This window comes from Chiloscyllium plagiosum, unplaced genomic scaffold (assembly GCF_037043375.1).
Source record: "Chiloscyllium plagiosum isolate Xiang-an unplaced genomic scaffold, Cpla_swu_hap1 HiC_scaffold_6, whole genome shotgun sequence".
Classification (NCBI taxonomy): domain Eukaryota; kingdom Metazoa; phylum Chordata; class Chondrichthyes; order Orectolobiformes; family Hemiscylliidae; genus Chiloscyllium; species Chiloscyllium plagiosum.
In genome coordinates, this window is record NW_028270144.1 from 90,408,546 (window position 1) to 90,426,242 (window position 17,697).

Genomic DNA, 17,697 nt, shown 5'->3' on the forward strand with positions numbered 1-17,697 from the left:
GCAGAAAGCTGCAGTACAGAGGTATTTGGGAGTCCTCCTGCATGAATCACAAAAAGCTAGCAAACAAATTCAGCAATGATTTGGAAAGCAAATAATGCTTTTTTTAAAAAATAGAACGGAGTATGAAAATAGGGAAATTTTGCTAAAACGGCACAAGGCATTAATTAGAACTCACCTAGGATACTGTGAACAGTTTTGGTCCACTTTTCTAAGGGAAGATATACTGACATTGAGCTTAGTGCAGAGAAGGTTCACTAGGTTGATCTTGGATCTAGAGGGACTTTCTTTTGAGGTGAGATTGAGAAGTATGGGCCTGTACTCATTGGAGTATAGAAAAATGACAGGTTACCTTACTGGAATATAAATGACTTGAGGGACTTGATGGGGTACTTGCAAGGAGATTATTTCCCCTTGTGGGAGAGTCCAGGACCAGAAGCCATTATAGGCTTCTGCTTTTTGAACATTCACTTTATGCAATTCCGCTTTTACAAAAGAGCTACATTAGAACCTGTTTTCATCAATCCAAAGAGAATTTTCACTTTTATGAAAGGCGGTAATACTTTTTCCCATATAAATCATGCACCTTCGCTTTACGCCATTTTTGGTTTGTGAAAGGTTTCCTGGGAACGCTCAAGTTTCGGATAGCAGGGGCCACCTGTACCCCAAAGTAAGGGGTCGCCAATTTAAGGCAGGGATGAAGAGGAAGTGCTTCCCTCAGAGGGTAGTGATTCTGTGGAATTATTTATTGCAGAAAGCTGTCAAGGCTGGATCATTAAGAATATTCATGGCTGAGATACAGATTTTTTTTTCCAAATCAGTAAGGGGGTTATGGAGAAAAGGCAGGAACATGGAGTTGAGGATTATCAGATTTGCCATCATCTCATTGAGACTGCCATGCTATTCTTTGGGCCAAACAGGAAAATATGAAGATGCCAGACAAATTGAACAGGAATTTTGCACCAACCTTCAACACAGAGGATGTAAATAACATCCCCAAAGGAGAAGTAAATCAAGAAATAGAAGACAGGTAAGAACTCAAAAATTACAATCCCCAGAGAAAATGGTGCTACATAAATTGTTTCTCTTTGATGCTGACAAGGGGCCTAGTTCCTGACTGACTTCATTCTAGCATCTTAAAAGGAGTGGCTGATGAGATAGTGGATACATTTGTTTCATTTTTCCAAAGCTTTCTTGATTAAGGAAAGTTTCTATTAGGTTGGAAAATAACATTGTGGTTCATTTATTCAAAGTTTCTCATCATTAAATAATTTTTAAAAAATTCTTCCTTCTGAAATGCACAATTTCACATTTTATCACATTATACTTTGTCAGCTCTTTTCCCACTGATTTAACCCACTTGTGCCTTCCTGTAGGCTTTTTCTATCGCCTACCTGTTGTGTCATTGTTAAATTTGGCAACCATAACTGCCATGCCTTCAAAGTTATTTATTACAAATTTATTACAGTACATTCAAAAGAGGGGAGAGACTGAAAACAGAAAACTACACATCAGTTAGCTTAATATCTGTCATGGGGAAAATGTTCCAATATCTTGAAAGTTATAGCAGGGCAGTTGGATAGGTTCAAGATAAATAGAAAGAGTCAACATGGTTTTGTGAAAGGAAAATACTGTTTAACCAATCTCTCTGAAGTAGTTACTTGTGCTGTAGATAAAGGGAAACCAGTGAATGTACTGTACGTGCATCTGCAGGAAGCATTTGCTTAAGTGTCACATCAAAGGTTACTGCAGAATAACCTATATATAGGCTCACGGTGAAAAGGTAGAAAATGGACAAAAGATTAACTGGCTAGCACTAAGTAAAGAGAAGGCACAATGGGTCATTTTCAGGTTGACAAGCGGCAAAGAGTGGCACACCAAAGGGATCAGTGCGGGGACCTCACCTGCTTACAATTTGTAATAACTAACTTTGATGAAGGGATGGCAATTATGGTTGCTAAATTTAATGATAGCATAATTACCAACCTATTGTGTTATGTAGAGGACAGGAGGAAGCGACATTAAGGTAAAGGTGGGTTAAATCAGTGGACAAAGATCTGACAAATGAAGTATAATGTGGGAAAATGTAAAATTGTGCATTTCAGAGGGAAGAACACTAAAGTATGTTATGGAATGGAAAAAAGATTTAGAGCTCTGAGACACAGAGCTGGTGCATGAATTGCAAAAGGTTACTATGCAGACACAGCAAGTAATTAGGTAAGCTAATAGAATATTATCAATTACTGTGAGAAGTGTTGACTACAAAAGAAGGGAGGCTATGTTTCACTTATACAGGGCACAAACGAGACCATGTCTGGAGTGTTTTGTATAGCACTGGTCACCCTATTTAAGCAAGGATTAAAAAGGTGGTGAAAGTGCTAAAGACGTTTACCAGACAAATACATGGAAATGGGTGCATTAAGAAAAGATAGACAAGCGAGGCGAGGCTTGTCTCTGCTGAAAATTTGAAAGATAAGAGGGGATAAGATCTTTCACAAGATCTGGAAGATGGGCTGTTCACAGGATCTACCTTCCTATGGGTGAATCAAGAACTGCTCAAGAATAATGGGTCTCTTACTTAAAACAAAAATAGGGTGAAACCTTTTCTCTGGGGGGCAAACATCTTCAGAAGCCTCCTGAATAGGTGGTGAAAGCAAAGTCCTTGAATACCTTTAAGGCAGAGATGGGTAGACACTGCTAAAGGGGGTAAGAGGTTATCAGAATAGCCAGGAATGTGCATGAGTTTGAAATCCAATCAACCACAACCTTACTAAGTGGCGGAGCAGGCTCAAAGGGCCAAATGCTTACTCTTGCTCCTTGTGAGCTTGTAAACAAAGAACTACCTGTTTATATGTCCTGTTTAATGTAAAATCCCTCACTCCAGATGAATTTTAACCTGCAGTGTCAGGTGGACATCTCTCTACTTAAGTTAATGAAGGTTACATTTGTCTTCAATAGTAACACAAGTGTGAAAGCATTTCAGCAGCTATTTTACATTGATTGAATAGAATGTAAAACAAACCATCTATTTGCCTTACTGCCCTAGAGGAATTTAATACCAAATGTTTCTCGGCTACATTTAAATTGAGCACAGTATTTTGCTATGCCGTTTTTAATTCTAGTATTGTTGAATAAACTCTTCAAATGTTAGCAAATTAGCTGTTGTGTTTAGGGGCTTTGAGTGTTAACTCACCAAAACTTTGCAACAGTGTACACCCATGGGTATGATAGCTACACTATAGATATTTCTTTACAGTTCCACTGAACTATTGGCTGAAGGCTGGGAGAACCACAGAGGAAATGCTAGTGTGGTCCCACTTCTTAAGAAGAGTGATAGAGACAAACCAGGGAATTACACAGACCAATGGGTCTCAAACCAGTGGCAAGTAAACAGTTAGAGAAAATTCTAAAAGAGAGAATTAAACCTCCACACAGAGAGGCAAAGCAAGATCAGGAATGGTCAGCATGGCTCTGTCAGAGGTAGGTCATGGCAAACAAATTTGTTTGAATTCTTTCAATGTGACCAGATAAAGTAGACAAGGGTAGTGCAGTTGGTATAGTTTATATGGATTTCAGCAAGTTCTTTGACAAGGTCCCACATGAAAGGCTGAAGATGATGGCAAAAGCACATGGGATCCAGAGTAACTTGACAAGTCAAATCCAAAATTGGCTTAGTGGTAGGATTCTGTTCGTTTGGCTGGGGGCAATGTGTCCAGTGATGGATCAGTGGTGTGTTCTTTATTGTTTGTGATAAACCTAAACATTAGAGGAAAATGAGTGGGGATGGAGATAAATACATTTGTGGATGACATGAAAATTAACCAGGTAGCTGACAGAGAAGTAGAAGTTTTTAAGCTAACAGGAGAACATAGATTGGTCAGATGGGCAAATGAGTGGCAGATGGAATTTAACTCTTTTCAGTGAGGGGTATTACACTTTGGAAGAAGTAACAAGACAAGGAGGTGTCAATGAATGGCAGGACACCAGGAAAGTCAGAAGAACACAGCGATCTTGAGGTGTTTTGTCCACAGATCCCTGAACTGAAAATGTGTTGCTGGAAAAGCGCAGCAGGTCAGGCAGCATCCAAGGAACAGGAGAATCGACGTTTCGGGCATAAGCCCTTCTTCGGGCTTATGACCGAAACGTCGATTCTCCTATTCCTTGGATGCTGCCTGACCTGCTGCGCTTTTCCAGCAACACATTTTCAGCTCTGATCTCCAGCATCTGCAGTCCTCACTTTCAGTAGGACAGGGTTAGTAGGGTAGTTAAGAAAACATATCAAACACTTGCCATTGTTAATCATGGCATAGATTATAAGAGTAGGGAGGTTACGTCAGAGCTTTGGAATACAAAACTTTGACTCAGCCACAGAGTACTATGTCCAGTTCTGGTCACCACACCATAGACAGGATGTGATTGCCCTTAAGGGGGTGCAGAGGAGATCTACTAGGACGTTGTTAGGATTGGAGGAGTTCAGCTATGAGGAGAGGCTGGTTAAGAACAAGCTGTTTTCTTCAAAGCAGGAAAAGATGAGAGGGAACCTGATAGAGATGTGTAAGATCATGAGAGATATGGACAAGGTAGACTGAAAGCAGCTGGTCCCCTTAGTTAAAAGGTCAATAACAAGATGGCATAATTTTAAAAGGTGAAAGGAAAGAGGTTTAGATGGAATTTGAGGAAAGAAAATTCACCGAGGGGGTAGTAGGAATCCGAAATGCACTGCCTGAGAAGGTAGTTGAGGCAGGAACGTTCACAACCTTTAAAAGTATATGGATGACCACTTGAAATGTCATAACACTTAAGGCTATGCCCCTAGTGCTTGAAGTGGGACTTGTGTAAATGTAGATAAGTTTTTGTCAGTACAGATTCAATCAGCCGAAAGGCCTCTTCTGTACTACAAGATACTGTGACTCTTTAAGACTCAAGATAAGTATATTGACAATAGTAAAAGCAATATGTATTGAACATTGGACTTCTTAATAATTTAAATGTTACGATAAAATCTACTTTCACCATCCTTTTGAATATTTCAGTCTTCATGAAACAATGACCTCCTAGAACAAAGGTAACAACACGTGTACATTTTTCAGTTGTACAGCAATTGCATTACCATTCTGAAAATAATGTGCTCAAAAGCAAGAAAACAAAATGCTGGGTCAAGTCAGCAAGCGTGACAGTACCTGACATAATAACAGAGTTAATATTTCAAGTCTGATATGGCTGCTCACCAAGAGGAATCATTTCCAATTCAAAACTGTTTTTCTCTCCCACAAATGCTATCAGATCTGCTGAGTTTTTCCAGCACCTCCTTTTTATTGCAGATTTCCAGTATTGGCAGTATTTTGCTTTTAATTGAGTTAATACAGCTCCGCTCAATTTCACAACATTCTTTGTATATTTTTCAAATTAAAACACTGATATTCTAAAAATTCAAAATTCCCAACTCCATAACTCAGTGCTGAATAATCACACATCTTCCTATGCTGAATATTGAAATTCCATTACAAGAATAATTTTGAGTGTCTTTATTTTTTAAATTGAACTGAAACAGAAACTGTAAAATGGTCTGTGTTCAGAGAAGTTTTAAGTTAAGTATTTTTGTTTTAATCTAGTGCCTTGAAACTCTACTTAACACCTCTGTGAAGGTACATACTTCCAAATATTTCTAATCCATTTTGACAGGTTTTCATGGATCACACAACAGCTGGAAAAAAGTTACCTGGTCTGCTATAGGTCACTTGTTATAATCCCAGATAATGTTGGTTAACAATAGCAATATGTGGTAATATGCTCACTGATATGGTATTAGAGAATCAAACAAGCCTCCATATTCCTCAACCAAAATTTAAACATAGTCATCTATGTATTTAAATAGCTGCAATATTTGACACACTCGTCTTAAATCAAATAGTGTTAACACAATTAGATTTAAAAATTTCTTTTTAAAATACTACTTGTAATAAATATCTTAAATTTAGTAATATCATATAAACATACCTCTACTATATCATCATCAAACAACAACCAGAAGTCATGGCTTTTCACTATTGCAATGTAGTGCCCTCGGTTAGGGCCACTAAATAAAAGAAAAGGTTAGCATTATTAGCAGAAGAGCTTTGTTCAACGTTTTTGCAACATCATATAAATTTTATGCTATTAAATTAAAAAGAATTGCTGTACAATTTTAGCCATTGCAGATGATATTGCCTATCATTTTCTCTTCACAGCTCATGTTACGTTTTGCCAAAAAATCTGGCAGATGCCTAATCCATATTTTAAAGATTTAATCAGTTCTGCACCAAAAAAAATTGCAATGAAGGAAAGTTTTAATTCTCAAAGGACTCTTCTGACTATGTATTATACTAGACAACATGCAGTGAATTTAAGAAAATATTAGATTGGAGTTAGTGATAAAGGAAGGTTCCAATAGGTTTTTATTCAGTTTTCAGATAATAAAGAACTAAGAAAGCAAAATTACTGCTAAACTTATTTTGGAAACCAGTACCAACATTCTGTAAAACACAAGCTATTTAAAGTGGTTTGAAATGCTTTGAAATATTCTTAATTCAGTTAAAAGAACTCGAACCACTACAAGATTCACTGACTATGTGTTATGTAGCTGAAAATGTTTCCTTGAGACCTCTCTCAGGTCTGGAAGGATATTATCCAAAACTCTACTATTGACTATTTTTCAATCATCAAATGACTATCATACAAACACTTCTCATCCATCATTGCACCTCACAAACATATTAGTGGCATGCAGTGTGGCAGGTTGTACAAGGATTCATCTACAGTAATACCACAGAAAAAAATTCACTGAAATCCTAAGAACAATACATGTTCTTCTAACTGAGTACTTAATAAAAGACCTTACATGCTTTCCCAAATACTATTCTTTTAAAATAGACCCACTAAACTGATCTAGAACAGTTGTTAATTTCAGTTTTTAATAATGTCTTTTCGTTTTTTTTATTGAGAAAGAAATTGACAAGTGATATGGATTCACTTAATTTTCTTTTGAATAAGCTTCACAAAAACAATTGCTGTAGATTTAGTACCATCTATGGACAGAAAAACAGAGCCAACATTGAGTCCTGTGACACATTGTCAGAATTGAAAACAGCTGAGAAATGGTGCTATTTATGCTGATGATGAGGAAGGAAGAGAATGAGTGAGTCAAGTAGATGGAGAGGATGTGAGAGAATGTAAAAAAAAGACAAGAGGATTGCAAATGACAATCTGGGATAGAGATAAATGCTGAATGGGTGCTATCAGGAAGTGCAAATTGTTGAACCTATATGAAGGGGTTGGGAAGAGGGAAGATAACAAACAGGGCCACTGAAATTGTTAAACTCAATGTTGAGCCCTGAGGGCTGTAAGGCACCAAGGTGGAAAGTAAGTTATTCCTCCAGCTCACGTTGAAATTTGCTGGAGCACTGAAGCAGGCCCAAGATGCATGTTGTCATGAGCACAAGGTAGCATCAAAGTGCAGTCAACTGAAAGCAAAGGGTCATTTTTACAGACATAGTCAAGGTGATCTACAAAGTGGTCACCCAATTTGCATTTTATTTCCCCAGTGTAGAGAAGACCAAGGTGAATACTGAATACAGTAGATTAAATTGAGTGAAATGCAGGTAAAGCAATACTTCACCAGGAAAATGTCAGGGGCCTTGGATAGTGAGGAGGGTGGAAGAAAACAGGCAGGTGTTGCATCTTCTGTGATTGTATGGGAAGATGCCATGGAAGTGTGTTGGGAATAAAAGTGGAGTAGATCAGGCTGCTCATGAAAGAATGATCGCCGTAGAGTGCCATCAAGGAGGGGGAGGGGAATGCGTATCTGGTGGTAGCCTCTCACTAAACATGGCAGAAATGACCATTCCCGACCCTTTGGTTGTGGAGGCCAATGGGTGCAAAGTGAAGACAAGGAGAACCCTATCGTGTTGTGGAAGGGAAGGGAAATGGCAAGGAGAGAAATGAGGAAATTGGTCAGACATGGTTGAGAGCCCTATCAACATGGCAGCAGGGAATCCTCAGCTGAGGATAAAGGTGTACATGTCTGAATCTCCTCCCCCCCAATCATCAGAACAAATGTGATGGAGAAACTGGGAGAATGGAATGAAGTCCTTACAGGAAGAAGGGGCTGAGGTAACAATAGGGGTTGGTGGATTTATAATGGATATCAGTGGCCAGCTTATCTCCAGAAATGGAAACAAGATGTCAAGGAGGGAAGAGAGGAGTCAGATGGACCATGTGAAGGTGAAAGAAGGATGGAAAATGGAAGCAAAATTGATAATTTTTTCCCAATTCTATAGTTCTTCAATTTTCAACCCCATTATCAGCACCAAGTCCACAGGCTTGCTTATAGCATTTTAGGTATTTTTTTTTCCTTTTAAAGGAGTACAAGTGAGGCTTTTGCCTTCACCACAAAATTAGGCCACAATTTCTAGTTACACTCAATCAAAACGGTTTTCCTCATGTCCCCTTTCATCCTTACAACAATCACTTTAGATTTGTGTCCCCTAGTAACTGACACCACCATTCAGGGAAAAGGGCCTTCCCTGTCCACACATCCAAGCCTCTCATTATTTTGGACACCTCAATTATATAGAAAGGAAAGAAACGCCAAAGTGAACACTGGCTCCTTAAAGAACACAGTTGGGGAAATAATGGGAACCAGGAAACGGTAGGGAGTTGAATAAATATTTTACAACAGTCTTCACTGCAGAAGACACTAATCAGAGTCCAAAAATTCTAAATAATCAAGAGACAACAGGAGAGAAATAAATATTTTGGGGGCACAGTGGTTAGCACTGCTGCCTCACAGCGCCAGAGACCCGGGTTCAATTCCCGCCTCCACACACAAACTCTGTGTGGAGTTTGCACATTCTCCCCATGTCTGCGTGGGTTTCCTCCAGGTGCTCTGGTTTCCTCCCACAATCCAAAAATGTGCAGGCCATGTTAGGTGAAGGCGTAAATGTAGGGGAAGGGGTCTGGGTGGGTTGCTCTTCGGAGGGTCGCAGTGGACTTGTTGGGCCAAAGGGCCTGTTTCCACACTGTAAGTACTCTAATCTAATCTAATCATTGTCACTAGAGAAAAAAAATGCTAGGAAAATTGGACTAAAGATCAATAAGACCACAGGACCTGATAGAATGCACCTTAGGATATTAAAGGATGCACTACAAAATTGTTTTAAGTAATTTTCCAGAAATCCCTAGATTCTGGAAATGTCCAAGAGGATTGGAAAACTGCCAATCTAACACTTTTATTTAAAACAAAAAAGAGATAAAAACACAGGTAACTATAGGTTGGTAAGCTTAACGCCGATCATTGGGAAAATGTTACAATGTACGATAAAGGTCATAACAGCTAAGCATTTAGAAATAAATAATTTGATCAAACACAGCCAACAGTTTCATGAAGGGGTAAATCATGCCTGGCAAAATTACTGAAATACCTTGAAGTGATAACAAGCAGAATAAATAAAAAGGAATCTGAGGATGCAATATAATAGGATTTTTAGAAGGCATTTCGTAAGATAGCACACATTAGGGTTACTTCGTAATATGACAACCCATGGTGTTAGAGGTAATATATTAATATGGTTAGAGGATACAGGAAATAGAGATTTGGAATATGATTGGTTGGGCAAGGGGGTGGCATATCTTCAGGATGGCGATGTATAATTAGTGGAGTGTCACAGACATCACTTCTGGGGCCACAATTACTTACAATTTGAATTACTAACTTGAATGAGGGAAGTGAATGTACTGTAGCCAAGTTGTGGGTAACACAAAAATAGATGGTAAGGTAAGTAGTGAGGATGATGCAAAAAGTCTGCAGAGGGATATAGACACATTAAGCAAGTGGGCAGATATAAGGCAGGAAAATAGAAGTTATGCACTTTGGCAGAAAGTATCGACAAATTGAATATTATTTACATGGAGGAAGACTGCAGAAAACTCCAGAAGAGGGATTTGGTAGTCCTTGTGAATCACAAAGAGCTTAAATCTAAGTTCAGCAAGTAATAATAAAGGCAAATGGAATGTTGGCCTTTGTTTCAAAGGGAGTCGAGTACAAAAGTAAAGAGGTTTTACAAAAACTACACAGGACACTAGTCAGACCACAGCTGAAACACTGAACAGTTTTGGGCCCCTTATTTGAGGAAAGATAAACAGGCATTAGAGACAGTCCAGAGAAGGGTCCCCAGGCTGAACTGGGTGCAGTGTCTTGTGAGGGGTTGAGGTGGTCAAGTCTGTACTTGTTGAAATTTAGAAGAATGAGAATTACCTTATTGAAACATACAAGGTGTTTAGAAGATTGACACAATAGATGCAAAAAGCTATCTTGTTGGAGATTCTAACACCAGAGGAAATAATCTGAGAATAAGAGATCACATATTTAAGATAGAGAGAAGGAGAAATTTCTTCTCGCAGAGGGTAGTGAATCTGTGGAAACATTTATGGCAGAATGTTGTCAAGACTGGGTCATCAGGTATATTCAGGGTTGAGACAGACAAATTTTTAATCAGTAAAGGAATCAAGGGTCATAGAGAAAAGTCAAGAAAGTGAAGTTGACAGTTCAGATAAGCCATGAGCTGATTGAATGGTGTAGCAAACTCAATGGGCTGAATGATCTACTTCTATAACTACATTTTATGGTTTGCAGACCTCCAACCCTCTGGTATCTTGATTGTACCAATAGTTTTGTATTTCTCGCATTAATGGATGCATTAGTGGGTTTTTTTCCCAAGATTTTTAGACTCAAACAGTTTTTTTTTTTACAGAATGGAGGGTAGCTAATGTAGTCATACTATTTAAAAAGGGAGATAGATAAAAAAAACAGTCTGGCATTGGTAGTGGGGAAAAATGCGAGACTCTATTATGAAGAGATTTTATAGTGATCCACTTAGAAAACAATGGTAGAATCAGACACAGACAGCATGAATTTACAAAAGGGAAATCATGCTTGACAAAACTACTGGATTTGTGCGAGGATGTAACTAGTAAAGTTGATCAGGGGAATTAACGCAAGTGGTTCATTTGGACTTCCAGATGGTCTTTCACAGAGTCCCACATAGGAGATTGGTGTAGTATGTTGGAATGGATAGAAAATTTGTTAGGAAACAAAATAGAAATAAATGCGTATTTTTTCTGAATGGCAGGCAGCGACTAGTTGGGTACCACAGCTATTCATGCTTTGTGTTAAATAATTTAAATGAGGAAATTAAATGTAACACCTTAAAATTTGCAGCTAACCCAAAGCTGGGGAAAGGGTGACTGAGGAGGATGCAGAGATGTTGCAGCGTGATTTGGACAGGCTGAGTGAAGAAACAATGCATGGCAGATGCTGTACAAGGTGGATAAATGTGAAGTTATCTACTTTGATAACAGAAACAACATCAGATTACTCAAATAGCTGTAACTTGAGTGGGGAATGTTCAACAAAACTTGGGTATTTTCATGCACCTGCTGAAAGTAAAAATGCAGTTGCAATAGACAGTAAAGAAGGCAAACTGCATGTTGGTCTTTACAGCGAGAGGCTTTGAGTACAGGATTGCAACAGTTATACAGGGCACTGGTGAGGCCAAACTTGGAATATTGTGTACAGTTTTGATCATCTTATTTGCAGAAGGATGTTGTTGCATTGGAGGCAGTGTAGTGACTCCTGGGTCAGCAGCACTGACATAAGAAGAGAGATTGAGTCGGTTAGGATTGTATTCATAGATTCTCTACAGTGCAGAAAGAGGCCATTAATCCAGCTAGCCTGCACATCCATGCACACTACAGGGCAATTTAGCATGGCCAGTCCACCTAATCTGCACATCTTTGGATTGTGGGAGGAAACCGCAGCACCCAGCGGATTTCTAGCAAATGGGAGAACATGCAAACTCCACATTGACAGTTATCCAAGGCTGGAGTCAAACCCAAGCTCCTGGCACCATTAGGCAGCAGTGCCAGACATGGAGTCACTGTGCTAGGTGCGTGACTGTGTCAGTGACTGTCTATGTGGAGTTTGTACATTCGCCCCGTGTCTGTGTAGGTTTCTGCCAGGTGTGTGGGTTTCCTCCAGAAGGAATTTTCTAAATTCTGCCTAATTGTTCTTGAACTCTACTTGATCTGACCATTCCACTTACTCTTGGTCTTTCAACCTATGATAGGAGACTGACCAAATGCTTGCATCTTGTGTTCATTCACAATTATTCACCAATATTATTCCAGATATAAATATATCTGCAACGTAGTGCAATAAGGCAAGTATATGAATGCTCATCTTAACTCTCTTGGTGAAGAGCAACCAGCAATAATCCTCATATGATCCTACATACTCAAGTGCCTTGATGGAATCCATAGAGGAAAACTGGGCAGAAATCACATTAATGGAGCATGCAGTAAAATAAATTTTACATAGCAAGTGGTTAGGATCTGGAATACACTTCAGAGTGCTTAATGGATGTGGATTCAATCACAGCCTTCAAAAGGACAATTGGGTAAGTCTTAAGTACAAGTGGAATGGTTATTGCTTACCTTCCACAGTGTACCACCACAGCAACCAGGTCATACATTCTATCTGGATTGGTGGCATCTCCTGATGTGTTGAATAGGCGGAGTTCTAGTGGAAAGACTACTCTGTAGGATAACTTTGTGTATCGATGCAATTGATCCATATATTTGAATCTCTTCAGGTGAAGAGCTAAAATCATAGGCAGTTTCTTTACTTTCATCCTGCAAAATTATACCAAAAGGACATGAAACAAATGTTATAATACAACTCCATTTTGACAATATGGTTTAGAACTTTCAGATTAGAGTTTATCATTTCTTTATTTTATTTATAGAAGTTAAGTCTTTCACCTCTTGATTATATGACGAAATTAATGCATTTAAATTTTTCCCCAAAGTCCCCACCCTCATCCTCTCCAAATCTTAATTCATTGAGGTGACATCTGTTCGCTTAATGTGTTTGTTCAAGTCCGTATGCTACTAATCTACGTCTGTGGCTGCAAACCTCCTTTTGAACAAATGAAAACTATTCTCATATACTACTTTCCACATCTATCAGATAAACATTTTTGGAATCAATTAACCTTGAGCCAGGAGAGCTACTTCTGGCTTAAGAACAGTTTTGTACATTGGACTTTAAAGTAAATAATTTCTTAACAATGACTTACGTTTCTTGTGCATAATACTGCATAACATCTACTGCAGCATAAAATCTTTTTGATAAAAGTGTAAATTGTGATGCAGCTTCAATCAGAAACACTTAGAGCTCTGAAAAATAAGCATTGTATTTGCACTGGGCAGAAAAGAGAAAGAACAAGTCAACTTATCCACGTTGACAGCGTTAGGAACACAACAGGATAATTTTCAGAAGACCTTTGACAAGGTGCCGCACAGGAGGCTAAGATAAGAGCCTGTGGCGTTAGGGGCAAGGTATTGGCATGGATAGAGGATTTGCTCACTGGCAGACAGTATGGATAAAAGGCTGTGTTCCAGGACGGCAGCCAGTGACTAGTGGAGTTCTGCAGGGGTTCGTGTTGGGACCACCAAATATTCATGTTATACATTAATGGTCTGGACAATGGAACTGAGGCAGTGTTGCTCAGTTTGCAGATGACATAAATAAAGGTGGAGGGACAGATAGTGTTGAGGAAGTGGGGGAGCTGCAGAAGGACTTGGACAGGTGAGGAGAGTGGAAAAGGAGGCATGTTAGCAATGGTTAAATCATATCTTAACAGGGACTTGAATGGGAGACAAACGGAGGGATAGAAACAGTGTAGCAGGCCTAAATAAGGACGAGGAATCAGCACAGGCTTGGTGGGCTGAAGGACCTGTAGCTGTGCTGAATTGTATTATTATTATTACAACAATATGATAAAGTGTGAGGTTATGCACCTTGGTAGGAAGGATAGAGGCATAGACAATTTTCTACATGGGAAAAGGCTTCAGAAATCTGAAGCACAAAGGGACTTAGGAGTCCTACTTCAGGATTGTCTTAAGGTCAAAATACAGGTTCAGTTAGCAGTCAGCAAGGCTAATACAATGCATTTATTTTGAGTGGGCTAGAATACATGAACAGGGATATACTGCAAAGGCTGTAGAAGGTCCTGGTCAGACCGCATTTGGAATATTGTGAGCAGTTTTGGGCACCGTATCCAAGGATGGATGTGCTGGCATCTGATGAGGGCCAGAGGAGGTTTACAGGAATGATTCAGGGATGGAAGGGCTTGTCCTGTCAGCTGAAGACTCTGGGTCTGTACTTGATGGAATTTAAGGATGAAGGGGATCGGATTGAAACTTAGAATATGGAGAGGCCTGGAGAGAGTGGACGTGGAGAAGACGACTCCACTAGGAGGAGGAGACTAGGACACAAGATCCCCTGAGTGAAAAGACAGCCCTTTAGAATGGAGAGATGATGAGGAATTTCTTCAGCCAGAATGATCTCCTTCTGGATTTATAAGGTGATCAAGAGATTGCAAGGATAAGACAGGAGAGTAGATTTGAGAAACATATCAGCAGTGAACAAACTGTGGAGCAGACTTGATTGCCAAATTCTGCTCCTCTATCTTATGCTCTAACAGGGAAGATTTCACTTCATCCTTCACTTTGAAGTCCATGATCTCATCTCTGCAACTATGAGTAACTACAGAGGAACCTCGATTATCCAGAGGACACGGTGGGGAGTATTTCGTTCGGTTAATCGATAACGGATAACATGGGTAGCCATGCATCGGGACCTAACGATCTCGCTCTGATGATCCAAAGTTAGGTTAATCGAATGCCGGATAATAGAGATTCGTTGTACCTTCCTTGGGGGGGGGGGGGGGGGGGTCAGACATGCAAATCTTCAGGTAACTACTTCTTGCAATCAATGAACCTCAGAGGATTCAGAGAAAATAATGCGAACTTCCTAATATCTGAATTTGCAGCACCTGCCCTTAGCTGCTTAGCTCCTTCAGCATATGTCGCTAGCTGAAAGAGCCTCCAGCTTTGAAATGTCCATTGAGGAGGACAGTTAACATAGAGCAAAATATTACACTAAAAAGGTAAAGTAGAGGTGAAATAATTCTTCAATCAATCTATTTTTCCAAACGGCATTAAATTTTAACATAAATAATAAAAAAACTGCAGATGTTGAAAATCAGAAACAAAAATTTTTTTTAGTTTATTCATGGGACATGGGCATTTATTAGCCCTCATTGCCCAGAAGAGAGTTAAGATGCAACACATTGCTGTAGGTCTGGAGTCTCATGTAGGCAAGGATGGCAGTTTCCTCCCCTAAAGTACATTAGTGAACCAAATGGGTTTTTCCCAACAACTGACAATAGCTTCATAGTAATTATTAGACTCGTAGTTCCAGATTTTTAAAATTGAATTTAAATTCCACTATCACACAGGCTGCTACCACAAACAACTCATTGTCAGTCACAATGGTCCCCATTAGCAGCTATTCATTCTCCAAGGCTGACCTTTATCCACTTCTTCTGCTCAAATGTTTCTCTCTCTCTCTCTGGGCTCCATTTTCACCTATTGTTTATTTCTTCCCCCTCCCCCATGCCATCATTTGCATATAGCTATAATCAGTTCTGAAGAAGGGTCACTGGAACTGAAACATTGATTCTGCTTTCTCTCTACAGATGCTACCAGACCTGGGTTTTTTCTAGCAATTTCTATTGTTAACATGCCTAATTATGCACAGGTTGTTATAGTGCACCTTAAAAGGGAAAACTAATTCTGATGATAAGAACACTCAAGGCAGACAAGATAACTCAATCAGGAGAAAGTGAGGACTGCAGATGCTGGAGATCAGAGCTGAAGAGTGTGGTGCTGGAAAAGCACAGCCAGTCAGGCAGCATCTGAGGAACAGGAGAGTCGACATTTCGAGCATAGGCTCTTCATCAGGAACCCCCCTGTTCCTGATGGGGGAAATGGGGGTGAAGGTGATAAGACAGAGAGGAGGGTGCAGCGGATAGGTGGGAAGGAAGATGGTAGGATAGTTCAAGAGGTGCCAAGTAGGAAGGTTGGATCTGGGATAAAGGTGGGGAGAGGGGAAATGGGGAAACTGGTGAAATCCACATCGATTCAATGTGATTGAAGGGTCCCAAGGCAGAAGATGAGGCACTCTTCCTCCAGGCATCAGGTGGCTCAAGTTTGGCGGTGGAGGCGGCCCAGGACTTGCATATCCTTGGCAGAGTGGAAGGGGGTGTTAAAGTGTTCAGCCACAGGGCGGTGGGGTTGTTTAATGTGGGTGTCCCAGAGATGTTCTCAGAAATGTTCTGCAAGTTGGCATCCTGTCTCCCCAATGTATAGGAGACTACATCTGGAGCAACGGACACAGGTTTCCATGCTGTACATCTCTACGACTCTATGGTCCTCCTGGGAGCAGATGCGGCGGAGACAGAGGAGAAGGAATTGGTAATAAGAGATAACTCAATCAAACAAAATATGTCTGAATAAAAACCAAAAGAACTGTGGATGCTGTGAATCTGAAACAAAAACAGAAGTTGCTAGAAAAGCTCAGCAGGTCTGGCAGCATCTGTGAAGAGCAATCAAATTAATATTTCAGGTCGTGACCTTTCCTCAGAACTGATGGTAGCTCGGAAAAATACATCTGAAGGTTAACACGAACATGATCCCTGGAGTTCAAAGAGGTATGATCACAGAAAAACAACTTTGAAATGGTTCAGAATGAGCTTTTTGTCTGTCAATTTTTATCACAGTTCAGTCTTGAATAGCAAAAGGACAGCAGAACTAATAAAAATAAAATTTGGGCTGAACTTTGTTACTTATTTATCAACATAATTCGCATAAGTACCAATTCAAGAGGAAATCTTGAATATTTACACTGCGTAAAAGAACTGTGACTGATTGCTCATGGTGTTGTACACTTACGTGTACTGGAATGTACACATATTAATATACTGGGTTCCATTCTCCACAGACAGAAAAGATATATTCACATATTGTGCAGCTTCAACTCAAAAAATAGATGAAAACCTTTTGTTGGGTCATTTCACAAGGTAATGTCCTTAGCAATCAGAATGAACCTATTTGGTTTGAAATTTAAACAAAACCTGCCAGTTAATTGTCAATCATCATCAACTGGTGCATTTATTCTCCAGCAGCATAATCATGTGTTTTCAATTTGAATAAGTATTTTTGCAAAAAGCTTATCTTTTACAGCAGTTCTCAAACTGTGTATTGATAAGTGGTGAGAAGTTGATGTGTAATTCATACTTAGAATTTTTAAAAAAGTTATGAAATAGATCTGACCAGATAAGATAAATGGATAGAAAGGCCAAATCAATAAAAATAGAGAAAATTGGTAACGTGGCTAAAAGGGAAAGACCGTTTAAAGGTTTCTCACAAAATATTTAAATGATATATGGTTAATGTCAGTGAAGACAAATTAACAAAAGTAACCCATACAGAAGACTGCAATATCCTTTGAACAGTCTAATACAGTATTTCATGTATGGTTTGTTCCTGATAATTCAGTCATTTTAAATTAGATTCCTGAAGTCACTTTGTATTAAGAGGAAAATGCAACATATGTTTCAATAACTGAAGGTGGACAAAATAAATGAATTACTGTAGTATTGTTAGCTCTTTTAAAGCAACATAAAATGACCAAAATTGCAACCAGATAAATCACTATTATTCTTGCAGCATTTCCAGAAACATCTTACAATAGAACTA

General features: G+C 39.2%; 1 protein-coding gene across 1 annotated transcript in view; it reads right to left on the reverse strand.

Moving 5' to 3' along the window:
* Window positions 1–17,697, reverse strand: part of usp12a (ubiquitin specific peptidase 12a) — a 61,150-nt gene that overhangs the window by 3,608 nt on the left and 39,845 nt on the right. Inside the window, exons 7-8 of the mRNA XM_043691997.2 lie at window positions 12,526–12,723; window positions 5,995–6,073 (exon numbers count right to left, since the gene is read on the reverse strand). Of these exons, the coding sequence (XP_043547932.1) occupies window positions 5,995–6,073; window positions 12,526–12,723 (277 nt within the window). The remainder of the gene's footprint in view (window positions 1–5,994; window positions 6,074–12,525; window positions 12,724–17,697) is intronic.